This window comes from Balaenoptera borealis (genome assembly GCF_965194805.1).
Source record: "Balaenoptera borealis genome assembly, chromosome: 1".
NCBI classification, from domain to species: Eukaryota; Metazoa; Chordata; class Mammalia; order Artiodactyla; family Balaenopteridae; genus Balaenoptera; species Balaenoptera borealis.
In genome coordinates this window covers 162,749,401-162,766,856 of record NC_138860.1, presented here as the reverse complement: position 1 = coordinate 162,766,856, position 17,456 = coordinate 162,749,401, and the positions used below count along the sequence as shown (strand labels likewise).

Sequence of the window (17,456 nt, the reverse complement as noted above, 5' to 3'; positions counted from 1 at the left end):
CCCCCGGAGCCCATCTCTCATAGGCTCGGCGCCCGGACCCGGCCCCTCATTGGCCGCCCGAGCTGCCACTCGGGAGCAGCAAGGTAGGTGGTGCCCGTCACGTGCCCGGAATCACCTGACTCGGAGCCGTGGAGGGGGGAGGAGGAGTCACGAGGAGGGTGGCCCGGCCCGACCGAGCCCTGAGCCCTCTGCCCTCCGCCCCAGCCCGCACTTCGGTCCTGCCCAGCCACGCACCTTGCTCCTCACCGCTCTCCTGCTTTCTTCCGGGCTCCGGAGGCCATCACAATGGGAGATGCTCTCTGGGCACTTGGGAGAATTGACTGTCCTACTACTACTACTGTGCTCGCCCAACCAATATTTATTGATGCCCGCGAAGTCCTGGGGCACAAGGGGCAAAGAACTGGAACCGCCTTGGACCCTGCCTGCCCTCAAGTTGCTTCAAGATTACTGGGGATCGGACCTCTGCGTAAGTAGTTTCCGTACGAGATATCAAATCGTAAGGTCAAAGGTACAGATTAAAATGCTCGGGAGTTGGGTGGATGGGAGCATCTCTAAGGAGCTGGCGTCTGAATAGTTCTAGAAGGATGGATATGGTTGGGATGTGCAAAGGTATGAAGGAGGAGCCAGCCGGAGTGAGGGCAAAGCCTCAACCAAGGCAGAGTCATGGGTGAGATAGTTCGTTCTAGCAGGTAACTGGACCCTGATAGGAAAGCAAGTGCAAGCAAGGGAGAATATCTTATCCTCTTTCTTCAGCAAATCACTGACAGTGAATACTCCTGCCACTTCACACTCATCAGGACCAGATTCCCCCTCCTCCCCACCCAAAGCCTACTTCTTCAGTAATTCTGTCCACCCATAGAACATTGCATCTTCTATGACCTCCTTCAGATCAGAAACCAAAGGAATGAATAAAGAAAGCAAACCAAAGCAAATGCTTATCACCAATATGTTTGGGAAAGCTAGAGGAATTTTTACTCTTTGGTCAGGCTTTAGAATTGGAAATTTGACAAAAGAGGATCCTCTTCCTGAAGGGGGCGTGGGTGGTGGTACTGATCTTCCAAGGAAACTAACTTCTTGATTATGAAGGGAAAGCATGTATGCAAATCTGGGACTTGGTTCTGTCTGAATGTCGAAGTTAGAGGTAGGACACATACTTAGAGGTCATCTAGTCCAACCTCTCACCTAAAGAGAATCCACTCTACAGTGTCTCTGACTGATAGACATGCAGCATACACTTCAATAGATCCCAGGGAAGAGAGCTCACTATCTCAACAGGCATCCAATTCCACTGTGGTAAAATTTTGTTTAAAAGTCTCTTATTCAGGCCAAAAATCACACTCCCTGGAGCTTATATACCAGAATCTATAAGCAGTGGTCTTCATCTTTTTCACGACAGCATCTCAAATATTAGATTACAGTCTTCATTACCCACTGTCTTCTTTGTTCCACATTAAACATACTCAGTTCCTTCAGCCATTCCTTCTACAGTAACGTCCAATAGCACTTCCTCTGATGATAGAAATGTTCTACATCTACACTGCTCAATTGTTGCTAGTGTGACTGAGGAACTGAATTTTTAATTTTGGTTAATTTTCATTGCCAGATGTGGCTAGTGGCTACCGTAATGGACAACACAGCCTTATAGTTTCAAATGCACTCTCCTTTATATGCAACTGAGCTTGTCAACATCCATCAAATGTCTGACACCTACAATGCAGTACTGACCAATACAGCCTTCAGAGTGACTTTTTAGCACCTGGACAATATTAATGCTTTCCAGAATGGAATTTTTTTTTTTAATATCCGTGAAGTATAAGTGGTTCACATTGATAGTCACTGGAACTAGTACTTTGTCAGCAATCCTAGTGCCTAAACTTGTATAGCTACTTTTTTTAACCTAAATGTAAGACTTGATATTTCAACTTTTTGGCTTAGGCTGTGACGTTTAGGTACTTCAAATTGTTGATCATTTTCAAGCTCATTTCAATATAGTCTACCAACCAGCCCTTCCAACTTTGTGGCACTTAGAGAATTAGCATTACTACCATCTGACCCATATGTAGTCCTTTACAATTTGCAAGGTACTTTTACATCCATTATGTTTAATTTGATCCTTACAATACCTTGTGAGGTAGGCAAGATAACGAAATCTACATTTTATAGGTAAGGCAGCTGAAACAAACAGGAACTAAACGGATCGGATCCTTTTTTACTCCATTGAGCATCTTCTTGTATACTGTCTTCATCCAGATCCTTGATAGAAATCTTCAAGAGGACCTCCAGAGGCCAGGCTGACCCTGAATTCATAGCACTGACTGATACAGCAGTTTAAGCAGGTCAGTTCCCCCAAAAGGTCTGATTATCCAACCCACAGGTTGCCATTCTGTTCAAAAGGATGGTACAAGAGACAGTCATCTGACTTACATAAATATTAATACCAGTCCCACTGGGAAAAAAGCAAATGAGGGTTGGCTGCCAGAAAAAATTTCTACTTGCCTGTCCACAAAGGGACTGTCATACCAATTGCTTAAGGAAGCCAAGTCTCCCTGTCTTCCAAAACCCCCATGGGGCCATGTTTTATTATTATTGGTGGTTCTTAGCACATCCTGTCCCACACTGTAGTTGGTTATATACGTGGCTGATAGCTAACTTCAAGTCGTTCACCTTTATAACACCTAGCACTCAGCCCACTGCTGTCCATGTAGGAGGCACTCGAACGGGTAAAACATAAACCAATTCAAGTAAATGTTCTTCCAACTGTATCTGACTCCCCTCCAAAAACAAACTTGTGACTAGAAGAGGCACAGACCATTGCCACATTCCTGCCAACATGACTGATTAAAATGCCCTTATGATTGGCTTGGTCACAGTTTCCAGCAGGTGCTGAGGCTTTTGCTAGTTAAGCCAGCTTTCATTGGATTTTGTTTTCTGTGTGTTTTCACCAAAAAATAAAGATATTTCTCTAACAATAGGGACAGAATACATGAAATAGGACTACTTCTTAATAATGCTAGTCAATCAATAAGGAAAATAAGTGATCAGTAACACAAAACATCTGACTGTAGGTCTTCCAAGAAAGGAAAAAGGACTAACAAACAAGAATATAGTGCTTTACCATTTACAAATCTTTCACATACATTCCATTTGACCCTCACAACAACCCTGTGAGGTAGGCAGCACAGATATTATTCCCATTTAACAGATGAGGAAAGTGAATCTCAGAGCAATTAACTGATATGCCCAAGGTTCTACAATTAGTAAATAATTTGTATTCATATCAGTCTTTGGCCTAAAAATTCAGCACCCCACCTCCCCTCATACTTGCCTACCTACTTCACAGGGATAATGAAGATAAAATGAATTCAAGGCTAGAAAAATACTTTGAGGGGAAAAAAGCACTATATAATTATACCCGCAAACTATAATTTTCCACGATATATGGCTCATTCCCCTTCTTGTCCCAGCTTGTGCGTGAACCCAGAATTTTATATTGCCTCTGTTCTGTGTTCAGCTAAGCAACAAGTAAGGCAGGGGAACAGTGTGATTCTCTTTAAAGTTATATAAATTACAATCAGGATAACTGCTATTATAGCAAGTTGAAAAACAACACAGAAAGGCCAATGTGCAACTGGGACCCACGGAAGCACACAGGAAAGCAAGGCAACATTATCAGATAGGGCATGATTGCATAGAAGGAAACGTGGTGTCAGAGTTCACACTGGCACACACACAGTTATCTAAGGCAAAGTGGTGGCAAAGAAGAGTCATTTGTTCCGCATTATATAAACAAGAGCAGAAGATTCATGAGACCCCATGCAACAGTATCTTATGTCACACAGATCTCTCCAGCTGCCTACAGAGAATATAAACAACACTGTCATCTTCATTTTAAAGAATGACTGTACCTGTGTTCATATCCTGAACTAAACCAAGGAATAGCTCCATGCTAAACTTCCTCGGCTAAAATACAACCAGTACCATCATTCCTAGTCAGACTAATAAACAGAATGTCTTTTAAGGTAATGAATTAGATGGCTGTGTTTAGATTTTTTTTCAGTATTCCCTTTTGATTCTCCTGCTTTTAAGACCCAAAGAAAGTTATATTGAGTTTTTATTGGTGATTCTAAGTATATGTGTTTATAACAGTTAAAGTGTGATAGGTGAATTTAACATATTAAAAGAGTGCTATAGCATCTGTTCGGAAAAGATTATATACTATACAAACTATTCAAGTCATACAAAACCATTTTTCAGTGTCTTTTCAACTGAGAAGAATCCTATTCAGCACGCTTCTCCTCCTGAGGTGGTTCATACTGAGCAAGCTATGGGGCAAAGACAGAGGAGTTTAGGTGAATTTGATTCTAAATTGGGTAAAAAACTTAATAGTAACAAAATGCGTTAACTATTATATTCAATTTAATTACTGAATCAGTAAGTTTATATTAAAATCCTATGCTTTCTAAACCACTCAGTGATTTTAATATTTAATATAATCAAACCTAGTGAAAGTTCTTTTTAAATAAACCTTTAAAATTACTGGGAAACTAAAACTTAATTCCCATTCATGACTGCACTACACAAATACTTGATATGCAATAATCTATATCTTCCCAAAGATGTTGTGGCTTATAGTAAGGTACTTTCTTCCTCTCCACCGTAAGTTTACTGAACTTTCTCCTAAAAAGCAGAAAAAAAGAATTATGTGACATATATTAATCTAGCCAGTCAATGAGGAGCAGCTAACGCTTTTGACTTAAAAGGTGCCAAAAAGTTGTGTGGCATCTACGCACTGTGGGATCTCAGATTAATTTCAGACACTGAATTTTCTGTTATGCCGAGCTGGGGTCTGCTGCAACACTGCGCTAAGATTTGAGTTGTTCCAGTTAGCTGTCAGATTTGAGAAGCTAATCAGACTTCACTGTGCATTAGTTTCCTCACCTACAAAATGGTCTGTGCACCTGTGTCACTTATCTCACAAAGCTGAGAAGATAAAACACATCATGAGAAATGCCTAGAGTCAAGTGAAATGCATTATGTGATTCAGATGTGGTAAAACCTCAAAGACTTAAGAGCTGACTAGTTTGAACTTTATGAAAATTCTCATGGGAGCTTAAACAAAGAAAAAACTTCAGCACTAGACAAAATTAAGGGCAAGCAAATGTAGCGAGGTTAAGTGCAAACAAGTTTACAGAGTTAACACATTACAGGGCCACCACGTGACTACGCAGATTGTGCACTGCACAATCTAAGGGGTTCCATTAGCAAAGCAGTGGCCCTGTATTGACCTATTAAGTCAACTACCTAAGACTCTAAGAAATCTCCATTTACTTATAAGCCACTAATCATTAACCAATATTTTCACCTTTTTGTTGATGAAGGTTCCCAAGAACCTCTTCTTGACCACACTTTGCTCATCCTATTTACAGTCTGCTCGTGGTTTTCTAGACAGGGCATCAGCTTGGCCTTGCAGTTAACTGAGATTGATATTCACCCGCCTCCCTCCCCTACTGTCCATTTTAGTGAGGTTTTGGTCATATAATCATTAAAGGTGACATTTTTAATATGAATTCTTTCAAAAATTTTACCTTGGTTTTCAGTTTTTTATTTTCTTCTACAATAGCTTCATATTTCTCTTTCATTTCTGCCAATTCTAGGCGAAGCAGCTCTATTTCTGGATTTTCTGGGGTAGCAGCTCCTAAGTGATGCTTTAAAAAACTAATATAAAAGTTAAGAATTTACTTGAGCTCAATGAAACTAATGAAATAGCCTTCTGAAATAATTCTCTGATGAGAGTTACCCCACCCTACCACAAATATTTACCCAGAGATCAAAATCCAAATACTCAAAGTAATTTTTTCAATAATCAAAAGTATTTTAAAGGTTAATATCTATGTGAAAAAATACGAGTTCAAAAAAATAAAGGCCTTTTTCTGACTTGAAAAATGAAAAGGATACTCCAAAGCACTATTAGGTTTCTCTGGTTCTTCATATAAGGCTACCAAAACTGCAAATCAAAAAGCAGAAACAAACAACAATTAAAGTCTTAAATTAAAATGGCTTAAATTATATTCCATACCCCAGTAAATATTGAGTGTCTATTATACACCACGCACATTGCTAGGACTGTCCATACCACGGTGAGCAAGACAGACAAGGTTGCTGCTCTCAATGAATTTACAGTCTAGTGCAAAAGATAAACAAGGAACTAGACAAAAAAAAGACTATCAAGCAGCAATATAGGGTAATGGGTTATAGGAGCACATTGGAAGAACACCTAACTCAGCCCAGGGCACCAGGGAAGGCGTCCCCAAGAAAGAGAAATAAGACCTGAGACCTAGGCAATGGTTTCAGATAAAAAGGGAAGGCCAGGGGCAAAAGAACAACATATTGAGGAACTGAAAATTCAAGTGTGTCTAGATGGAGTTGTGAAAAGGGGGGCAGGAAAGGAAGCTGGAAAGGTGGTTAGGGAGGAGACTAGAGGATCCTGCAAGTTCAGTCGGGCCTTGGTCCTAAGAACAAAATGGCATGTAATTAAACAGTTATAAGCAGGGGAGTGACAGGATCACTCTTGACTCCTGTGTGGAAGACTGACACGTGGGACAAGGGTTTAAGGGCAGGAAGAGCAATTAAGAGGCTGATATGGTAATCCAGTTTAAAGAGGGTGACCTGGGAATTCCCTGGCGGTCCAGTGGTTAGGACTCTGCGCTTCCACTGCAGGAGGCACGGGCTCAATCCCTGGTCAGGGAACTAAGATTCCACGTGCCTCGTGGCGCAGCCAAAAAAAAAAAAAAGGGAGAGAGTGACCTGCACTAGAGTGATAGAGGGATGAAAACAAGGTAGATACGTTTGAGATAAACTCTGCAGAGAATCAACAGGGCTATGGTTAACTGTTGGAAGGAAGAAGCTCTGAATTCAAAATGTTCTTCAAGAATGAAGTTTCACACACAACATGCTAAACAACCACCAACCAAAAACTTTACCAGTAATCAACATGCTCAAATCCATATTAAAATATATACTTTAGTGGTTTCATATCCAATAGTTCATGTCAGCACTACCTTTTCCATCTTATTATTGAACACATTCCTTCTAGGATATACGACTCAAGTAAAAATCTCTCTAAACCAGTGGTTAATTTTTTTGTGCACGGAACTCCTTGAAAACTCTGATCAAAGACAAAAAACTGTATCTACACACAAAAAAATGTGCATATCTAGACCCCAGTTTAAGGACACCTCATAAACCAACTTACATACTTCCCTTTTATTTTTTTAGAGTTGTAATAACCCTTCAAATATAGACAGTATTAAAAAAATCAAATGGGCAACTAATACTAACAACTTACGTTAAGTTCTGATACTCTTCTAAACGTACTTACAGCACTGTTTTTTGAGAAATTGGCATATTTACACATCACTACCCTCTCCTCTCCTTCCCTCTTCTTTCAGTGTTACAGTACACTTTAATTCCTCTACTTACTACCTTTTTCTTGAAACTATGTACTCAAGCTTCTGTTTCTTCTTCCATTAATTTCCACTGATCTCTACCAAATTCTAACTTTATAAGACATGAATACTCTTACCCTTTCTTCCCTTCTTCCCCTACCCTTTCTTTTAGCTTCTAAATTTCTGTCAGTGGTAGTTACAAGGTTGATAATTACAGAACATAATGTAAATGTCAAGTTTCCTGTGCTTTTCTATAGATGAAATATACTTCCTTTTAAACAGACAAGAAATCTACACCCAGTGTTTCCCTTTTTGCCTTAGCAGCCGGGATTTTTAGAGGTTGATACAGTGCTCAAAATAACTAAAATGCCTCTTCTTCCAAATGACTTATCTTTATCTTTAGCCATCCCTATAGCGTTTTAATGTTAGCGTTTTAATGTGGAAATAAGCTGGATAAAAATTATAAGTTAAATCTGTGTAAAGTACACAAAATCAAACTTTAAATAGATCATATCAGTAGATACTCTGTTGTCTGATGTTACTTAGGAGACTGGAAATCTGGGAAAGTTGAGGGGGAATACCAGTAGATGTCAGTAAGGGAAAAGAAGCCTCTAGTGGTTTCCAGTCTCTCATGAAGGAAAATCCATGTATGGCCACAAGGCTGAATATCTTCATTTACCTCCCACTATCGTCACTTCTCTGTCCTTAACAGTGTATGTTTCATTCACTCCATCCAGCCACTCTGGCCTCCTTACACTTCCTGAAACTCAACATTACACTTCATTCAGCTCTCTGCTCAAATGTTCTTAAGAGAGGCCTTGCCTCACCACCCTATATAAAATGGCACACCCATCCTCCTTATCCCCTTACTTCGCTATGTTTTTTTCATAACACTTACCACTGGTTGACACTATGGTTTATCTGTCTCCCCCAACTAGGATATAAGTTCATTTAGAGCAGGGACTTTTGTTTTCCCCCACTGTTGTATCCCGGTGCCTAGAAAAGACACCTGAATAAAATGGTTAAATAAATGAAAGAAGTGCGCTTGTGGAGTTTTTTGAGGTGGAGGAGGTCGATGAAATTCCAAGAGTCCGTGATACCTCCCCAGATGACAGCACAAGTGCTTTCACGTAGTCCCTTAAATGTTTACTGAAACTTATTTGCAAAGAGATAGGAAACTGGTACCTGAACCTAAGGTAGCAACTCAAAATTACCAGCCCATGCTTGGGAATTAAAAGCCCTGCATTCTGCTAAGACCCAGAGTTGTTATTCTCCCAGAATTTTCTCCTAACTTTTGCTTCTGGCCAAAGAGCGGTTTCCAAATTATTTCCCAGATACTTACTGTACTTCTCATGTGGACCCAGATCATCATCCCTGCCAACTCCTCTGTTCTGCACCCTTGAAAGTTCCAGCCAGTGAGTTGAGTGATACCTAACAGGCATTCGCCTTACTGCTTAGCTAATGAAATAAGCAGTACCCACACTACTTCTTGGAACCCCCCAGTTTCAAGCACCTTATTCATCTACTTAGATCTTAAACCCCAGAGTAAGAGATACAGTGTAACAGCTTCCATTTTTAAAAGTGAAAACAATATAACCGTTTTGATGTGCCCTCAAGCTCTTTAAACTGTGATTCTACTTTAATTGTGAAATCTGCACAAAGTAGGAATTGATATAGACTACGAAACGGGGTTCGGTTGAAAAGCCACAGCCAAACCGCTACTTCAGGGATTAGGTTCACTTAGCTACTTTATAGCCCGCTTTCAAACCTGGTCATTTCCCCACTTGCCCTTTGTTCGAAGGAAAATGTTTCTGTACAGGATTTTGAGGGCTCCGAAAAAAGTGTCAGGAGGGAGGAGTTGGGCTCTCAAGGTCTTTAGCAAACATGCTCACTGCGGCTGCTCAAGGCAAAGCAACGGAAGTTGGAGGGACTTCGCAACAGCTGCAAGAGTTTCACTCCCTGCGGCGAGAGCGGTAGCGAGAGCGAGGCTACCTGACTCCGGCGGCGGCCGGCAGCCAGGCGTGAGCCGGTCCCCGCTGAACCCCGAGGCCCACCTCGCTGGACCCGGTACGGGTCCCATCTGTTCCCCTCCTGCCCCACGCCACGGCCCGTCTGGGGCGCAGCGCCGAGGAGCACGACGAGGTCACGAGGAACCCTCTCCTGGCCCATGCTCACCCTTGGTCAGCGTGTCCAGCACCCCCGACTTCTCCAAGTACCTCCGGAACTGCTCGCGCTTCGAGTCGGCGGCCTGAGGAGACACGGCGGGTCAGTGGCCGAAGCCCGGGAGCCGGAGCAGGAAGAAGGCGCTGGGAGTCCGGCAACGCCGCCTCCGCCTCGCCACCTCAAGCCCCCCAGATGTGCGCGCGCGCCCCCACTCCCACCCGAGCCGACCAGCGGCTGGCTACCGCCCGCACGCCCCCAGCCACGCCGCGCCCCCCTCACTTTGTAATGGGCCATAGTGACAGCGGCAGCGGCGTAGCTGGCGCCGGAGACCGTGGCGGGCGGGCTCGGAGCAGCACTGCTCATGCGCGGAAGGGCGAGTGCGCCTGCGCACTTGCGAACCACGGTCCGGGACCGCCGGGGTGCGGCCCGTTTTCATGGCGACCAGGACGCTCTGAATGCCCCACAGTGAGCTGAGCCAAAGGAGGCTGCGTACGCCCGCCCCTCTGTCTAGCAAAGCAGCACTTCTCCTTCCTCTTCCGGTTCTCGCAGCGATTCGGTTACTTAGTAGGAGGCTGGGTTTTGGTAACTCCGGACAAGTGTCCAGGTGGGGCCGAAGATGGGCGTGGCGCCAGGGGGCGGGGCCTACTGAGCCCTGAAGCACTAGAACTCATTCCAGAGACTGGGGTCTCTTGACACCGGGAGTGGGCGGACCTGTCTCAACTAGGACCTCAGAAGCTCTGGCAGCGTGTGTGTGCTGGCTTGTCGACTCCCATCTTGAAAAAGGGCGCACTAACGAGGGCAACCCTTGGATTTCCAATGGCTGGAGGACTGCTTAGAATCGTCTGTTTGGGCTCCAGCTCTTATATTTGGAGTCTCCTTGTTTTGTGGCCAACTTGATGTGGGCCTCCGGAGGGTGAGCAGTAATGTGCTAATAATAGCTAGCACTTTTGAGCGCTTACTGTGTGCCTGGCAGTGCATTAAACACATATGTTTCTTATTTTAATTCTCACACCGTCCCTGTAAGGTACGTACTGTTAGTAAACTGTCAAGGATAGATAACCAGTGAGTAGTAGAGCCAAGACTCCGATCCTGGCACTAAATCACGATGCTAACTATAAACTGGTGAAAGAAAGCGACCAATCTTTTTAGGATTTTATTTACCTAGATAGCAACATTATGATTATCTTCAAGACAGATCAGGTTGCAGTCTATAAAGAAACTGCGTTAAGTCCCAGGGGCAAAGTTTAATCAGTGTCCAGAAGTAAAAGATTAATAACCAAAAGAGGGAATTACATAGATTAAGAACAATCTCTGAAGGCTGTGCTCCCTTCAAGGAAAAACCTGGTTCCATTTAGCTTCGATTCTGACATGTGATTTTCCCAAAATTAGTGTTATTCTGAAGGGAGCCTGTAGAAAAGTAGTCCTGACTTGGTAACTCTATGTCTTTGAACTTGAAACTACTCCTTCCCAATTCAGAATTAGAGCCATTTTCCCTTTTTTAGATGGGTTTGCAGTTGTCTGTCTGAATAGCTGGTCTGTAGAGCTGCCCTATCTGTTTTTTCTGTGCTCGACCATCATTAAGCTACTTCTTTGATAATGTAATACACAGAATGTCTAAAAGCCAACAGCTGTTCAGATCTGAAGGTCTGTGGGAGCCCGCCTACCAATGAGATTGTTTGTCAGCGACACTAAATGATTTGGAGGACAAGCAGTAGGGTTACTGCAGGTTCTGACCAACTCGGATTCAAAGGACAACCCTCCCAAAGAATCAGGAGTGTCTGGAATGTCAAGTGGATGGAAGTCTCCCTGTGAAGGAGGAAGGGTTCTGATTGTGCTCTCTCTGAGCTGGCCCTTGAGGTTACCTTTAGGAGGTAATGCCTGGTTTTCATTTTCTGCAGAGGGACCCCAGGCAGCACGAAGCCATTTCGGTTTCCAGGTGTAGTTAGCTGGCAGAGAGAAAGCTGTTTGGGGTGACTGCCCCGTGTGGTTGTTCAGATCTATAGCATCACCTGGAATAGAACAGTGACCTTTAGAGTAGTGGTTCCTTTTGCTGTCTTTGCCATCAGTTTCTCTTTTTCCCCTCAACTGGTTACCATTAACTTCTTTTCCAGATATTTTGTGAGTGTCTTCTTTATTACTTGAGTTGATGTTTTGAAGATGACCACAGGTAGTACTAAGCATGCACATCTCAGAAAGTAGCATTTCCTGTTCATCCAAAATGCCTTTGTCATCATTTCCACTGTGATTATCAGGATCTGTCTGAAATGCAGGTGGATTTAAACCAGGATACGCTGCTGTGTGTGTTTGCTTTTCCACTAACAGACTGTAATCAGGTGCAAAAGAGAATCGTTTCAGTGAATTTGCAGATGTGTTTTGATATTTGGCAAGGTTTTGTTTTGACTTGGTGGTACAAAATTCATTATGTTCATCCTTCAATTTATATTGTCCCCAAAGCCCTCTTTTAATCTTTTTAAAACCTAGATGGAATATTTCTAGAACATTTAAGAAAAGTGAAACAGTAGCTATGGATTGCATAAATAATAGGAATATTGTCTTTTCTGTGGGTCTTGAGACAAAACAATCAATTATATTTGGACACGGGTGGCCATGGCATTTAAATAGAGGGTCTAAATGAAATCCATATAAAAGATACTGTCCAGTCATGAACCCAACTTCAACCACAGAGCGAGTGAAAATGTGTATTACATAAGTGCAAAGCAAGGTTCCTCTGAGTGGAGCTTTATTTAGTTTCCTTTGCTCAAGCTGACGCAGTTCTTGCTCCAATCTCCTCCGATCCCCAGGCATTTCAAGCTCTGCCTCCTCCAGTTCACCCCTCAGTTGAGCTTTCTTCATCTGCCTCTCCTTCTCCAGAACTCTCAGTTGGTACAAAGCATGGCCCATGTAGACCAGGGATGGTGAAGACACAAATATCACCTGCAAAACCCAGTATCTAATGAGGGAGATAGGAAAGGCCTGATCATAGCATACATTTCTGCAGCCGGGTTGTTCTGTATTACAGATGAAGTCAGACTGCTCATCATTCCAGACATCTTCAGCAGCTACACCCAGAACAAGCATTCGAAATATGAACAGGACGGTGAGCCACATCTTTCCAATCATGGTGGAGTGGACGTGAACTTCCTCCAGAAAGCCTCCAAGGAAATTCCAGTCCCCCATGTTTATTTAGTCAGCCATCTTAGCTCTGAACCCCATCAAATAGGAGGCAGATAAATTCTTCCATTCTGAAGGGTGTGCTATTTCTTAAGGCAAACCTATGGCCAAAATATGAACAAAGCATCACTCGTTCAGCATGCTGGTTGCTCTACTTTTTTCCCTAGAAAGTTGTAATAATCTGTTACCAAGAATATGTTTAAGATGTCAGGAATATAAAATCATTTATGTTTAGACCTTACAATGCAATGAGAAAAAAAAAGATACCTGGAGGAGGGGTGTATATATTCCCTCCTATGAAGAACAGAATTATAGGAATTCCTGTAAGAAGAGTCTCCTTACTCAGCTGAAGTTTGTTGTTTTATTTTTTTTAACTGAGAACTTTTGGAGAGGTTCCTAAAACTACTGACTTGATCTTACAAACCTATTAAGATTATTTTATATAAAAACTATAACCAAAGTCAATGATTTTAAAATCTCATTTATGCACAAAGGAAAAGGCATGTTTCATTTCATAATCCAGTAAGATACAGCATTTAAAGAAACCAAAAGAAACAAATCTGGCTCTCGCTATAAGAATGTAGATTAGTTTTTTAATCCACATTTAAATGTCTAAATTCTAGTTTCTTTCTGGCAGTTTTTGAGCATTTTCAGAAATCATTTCAGTAATATATTTATGAATATTTATGAAATTATTACTAACTTTGCTGTGAAAATTTTCCAAAAATTCTCAACTATTTTGTACTACCAGGTTGTTATTAGATATTGCTTGAAATAAATTGATCATTGGTATGGTGGTAGTATTATAGAAATTTTCATTATAACAGTATTTGACCTTTTTAAGACATGTAGCTTGCTTTGTGGAGGGAGCAGTGGGGCGAGTTATAATATAGATGCTTGGATTATGAGCCAGTAGGTTCCATATTAGAGTTGATACCCTAGGATATCTAAGAGAAAATATATCCCAAAGGAAAGAAAAAAAGAGTGAATGTTTTCATTCACTTTCATTTAACATATAAATGTATGTCCTATATCCCTTATAGAAAGGGAAATGTTACACAATCAAACAACATACTGGGATATTATAGCTACAAGATATGTTCATCACAAAAATCCTATGAGGTAGGTATGTTGTTCCCCCATTTTACAGATCAGGAAACTGAGGCACACCTTAAATTACCCAAGATCACACAGCTAGAACTGGTATTCAAACTCAATCACTGTGGCTCTAAAGTCAGCTCGTAACTGTTTTACTAAACTGTTATTTTTCCTCTCTAAGCACACTTGAAATTTTCATGAAAGAGATATTAAGAAATCATCTCTTTTCTCTTACAAGTTTAATTATTTAAATTAGGTATGTCAAATAGTGAAAGTTTTGACTTTTTAAATAACAGGTTCTAGAGTCTTTAGTTCCTTTTTGAAAGCTTTATATAGTTCAAAAGACTTGCAGAAGCATCAAACTTCTAAAATTGTGTTGTATTCCTGAGATAGAGAAAATTTCTATTTGACTTTATTATGTTAATAGTACTATACTCTTTGACCCAACAATCCAAAGCATTTTAAAGTGTAAGCAAAGATATTATTCTTGTTGTTTATAATAATCATAACTTGAAAATATCCAAAATAATTATCAATACAAGAAAGACTGTTTTGTACATAAAAATAATAGTACATCCACAGTGTGGTACTATGCAACCAATAGAAATAATAAATATATACTAATATAAAAAGACATTGATATATCGTTTCAGTAACATTCACATGATAAAATATAGAATAATATGGCCCCATTATTGTAAGTTTATTTATATGTAGAGATGCATCCAATAAAGCCTAGGATATTCATCAAAATATTAACTATGATTATCTCTGGGTAGTGTGATTACAATTGACTTAATTTTTTATAATTATATATATTTTAATTTTTTCTTTTACCATGAGCACTTTACTGTTAAAATCACGAAAAGAAATTAAAGTTTTTTTTTTTTCCTTAAAGGACAAGTGCATGGTATTTCCTGAAAGAAGAAGTACTATTATTTAGCTTCAAATCTTAGGTCCTAAAGCTTTCATAGCAAATGACACAAATACTAATATACACAGATACAGTACTATAGAGTTCAAAAGAAAAGAAAAAATTTCAAATGACTCTTAATTAGCTAAGACAGAGAGATTAACACAGACCTTTCTCAGTTTAGGTAAATCTGAAGCAGATCATGCTTAAAAGTTATACCACAGCCATCTTCAGCTTAATCTCTGAATGTGTCCCTTTGCAGATGTAGAGCAGATTCAGTTTGGTTCAGTGCAGTGAGTGAGTCTGGCATCAGCTAAAATCCATCTCCCTGTCTCCATTCTTGCTTCTAAAACAGCGCTACCCAATGGAACTTTTTTTTTTAAATCCGGTGGAACTTTTTGCAGCAATGTTGGAATAGACTCCATCTGCACTGTCCAATAAGATGGCCACTAGAAACACATAGCTATTGAGCACTTGCAACGTGGCTTGTGTAACAGAGGCACTGAGTTTTTAATTTTATTTAATTTTAATTAAATGTAAATAGCTACATGTGCCTAGTGGCTACCTTATTGGGCAGCACACATAAAGAATATTTCCAACATTTCTAATACTACAGCACAGTTTAGGAGACTAAAATTATGAGCCCCAAATTAAGCTGAATAAATGGCTCCTCTATAATTCAGAGATGTCACATTTAAAACACCAGATGTTTGTGTGCTTTTTTAATGGTAACTTTACGCCCCGGGGAACCCAGAAAGACATCACTGTTTTTGGTAATGTGAACGATGTTTCTAGTACCAAAATAATCTAACTAGATAATAACTTCTTAGTCATCAGTCTTAATAATCAATGGGTCATGTCCGATTTCATAGTTAGATGAATCCTGTTTCTCTGTCTAGTTTTCTATTATTAACAATTACATTGCACTTTAGGTCATTAAAGATCTCTCTTCAGAGCTAGTGACCTAGTGGGTTGGCGATGGCAGATAAATATTTCTTCCCTGGGCTTCTTTGCCAACTATAGCTAATTTTCAAATTAAATGCAACCCTTTCATCAGGAAAATATATATATATATTCATATTTGTATATTATGTATTATATAAATTATATATTATGTGTAATATATAAATTATAAATTATTAGTAAACTTAAAAAACACTAAGCTTCATTAGTAGTCAGAGAAATACAAATTAAAATAAAGTATTATTTTTTAACTATCAAAATGTAAATTTTTTCAAGATTTATAATACCTGCTTTTGGCAAAAGTATGAGGAACCTGTTACTCTCATATGCTATCAGTAAGAATATAAATGGATACAGCTGTTTAAAAGGTAATTCAGAGTCTTCCCTGGTGGCGCAGTGGTTAAGAATCCGCCTACCAATGCAGAGAACACGGGTTCCAGCCCTGGTCCGGGAAGATGCCACGTGCCGCAGAGCAACTAAGCCCGTGCACCACAACTACTGAGCCTGCGCTCTAGAGCCTGCGAGCCACAACTACTGAGCCCGCGAGCCACAACTACTGAAGCCCGCACGCCTAGAGCCCGTGCTCCGCGACAAGAGAAGCCACCGCAGTGAGAATCCCGCACACCGCAATGAAGAGTAGTCCCCGCTCGCCACAACTAGAGAAAGCCCCAGCAACAAAGACCCAACTGAGCCAAAAATTAATTAATTAATTAATTATTTTTTAAAAAGGTAATTTAGGGAATTCCCTGGTGGTCCAGTGGTTAGGACTTGGAGCTTTCACTGCCATGGCCCGTGTTCAATCCTTGGTCGGGGAACTAAGATCCCACAAGCCATGAGGCACGGCCAAAAAACAAAAAGGTAGTTTAAATCTATCAAAATAAACATAGCATTTCTGCTTCTGGATGCTTGAAATATCCATTCATTCATTCATTCTCAAAGACACACTGCACATACTAGGATGTTCACATAGCACTGTTGGTAATAATACAAAATCAGCACAACTTAAGTGTTCAATAGAGGAATGGTTAAATCAACTATAGTACATCTTTATCATTAACAATTCAGAGAATAAAGATCTCTAGGAACTAACAGAAAGATCCCTAAGTCATATTATAAAACAAGTTACAGAACAATACATGTAGTATGATCTCATTTATCTTGTTAAAAACCTTCATTTCATATGTGCATTTAAATAGCTAAAACAGCGAGATTAACCCAAACCTTTCTTAGTTTAGGTAAATCTGAGAAGCAAATCATGCTTTGAGAAGTTATACCAAAGTCATCTTCAACTTGTTCTCTGAATTTATCCCTTGGTGGGTATAGAGCAGATTCAGTGCAGTTCAATGCAATGAGTGAGTCAGCCATCAACTGAAAGTCATTTCCCTTTCTGCTCATCCTGAGTCGAAAAAGGTCTAGGAGAATATACACCCAACTGTTGACAATGGTCATCACAAGGGAAAAGAGCAGGTTTGGGGTGGAAAGGTAAAAGAGTTTCTTTTAAGTTCTTTGTTTAACCAAGAACATAACTGTATTCTCATACTCAAATTTTAAAGAATTCTGAAACAAATCCCAGATCAGCTTTTCTCAAAATGCTAAAATACTACTTGTCTCACTATATCTAATTAAGCATGTATCCTCCTTTCAGAATACAGCAACATGTTTAGGTGGGTTTTAAATAAAACATGCTTATGATAAAAGAAGAA

The 17,456-nt window shown here is 40.5% G+C and overlaps 2 protein-coding genes and 1 long non-coding RNA gene across 5 annotated transcripts; 1 reads left to right on the top strand and 2 right to left on the bottom strand.

The window, feature by feature from the left end:
• The first annotated feature begins 27 nt into the window (after nt 1–27).
• On the top strand, nt 28–4,232 carry LOC309627563. Its single transcript, XR_014243810.1, has 2 exons — nt 28–466; nt 2,164–4,232. It is a non-coding gene; the product is annotated as an uncharacterized lncRNA (long non-coding RNA).
• Nucleotides 3,090–10,521, bottom strand: MYCBP (MYC binding protein). Of its 3 annotated transcripts, XM_082389473.1 has the most exons (6): nt 9,888–10,521; nt 9,621–9,693; nt 5,956–6,004; nt 5,586–5,715; nt 4,939–4,980; nt 3,090–4,322 (listed from the first exon to the last, which is right to left on the bottom strand). In XM_082389473.1, the coding sequence occupies exons 1-5, from the start codon at nt 9,969–9,971 to the stop codon at nt 4,939–4,941; spliced, it is 378 nt and encodes a 125-aa protein (XP_082245599.1). In that variant the 5' UTR covers nt 9,972–10,521; the 3' UTR covers nt 3,090–4,322. The 3 variants fall into 3 exon arrangements, with proteins under 3 accessions (XP_082245599.1, XP_082245598.1, XP_082245600.1); XM_082389472.1 differs by lacking the exon at nt 4,939–4,980 and having other exon boundaries at nt 9,888–10,515; XM_082389474.1 differs by lacking the exons at nt 3,090–4,322; nt 4,939–4,980 and adding an exon at nt 4,330–4,677.
• A 24-nt stretch (nt 10,522–10,545) lies between these two features.
• GJA9 (gap junction protein alpha 9) lies at nt 10,546–12,785 on the bottom strand (the record flags this gene model as incomplete). Its single annotated transcript, XM_082388650.1, has 1 exon — nt 10,546–12,785. One exon carries the CDS (start codon nt 12,783–12,785, stop codon nt 11,241–11,243), a length of 1,545 nt encoding a protein of 514 aa, XP_082244776.1. The 3' UTR covers nt 10,546–11,240.
• Between the last annotated feature and the right edge of the window lie 4,671 nt (nt 12,786–17,456).

Bases quoted from the DNA above. Each gene is read 5' to 3' on its own strand.
- MYCBP (XM_082389472.1), bottom strand. From the start codon at position 9,971: ATGAGCAGTGCTGCTCCGAGCCCGCCCGCCACGGTCTCCGGCGCCAGC. The intron at 9,694-9,887 runs GTGAGGGGGGCG...GTGTCTCCTCAG, and splicing joins TCACTATGGCCCATTACAAA to GCCGCCGACTCGAAGCGCGA. The intron at 4,323-5,585 runs GTAAAATTTTTG...TTTGCCCCATAG, and splicing joins ATAAAAAACTGAAAACCAAG to CTTGCTCAGTATGAACCACC.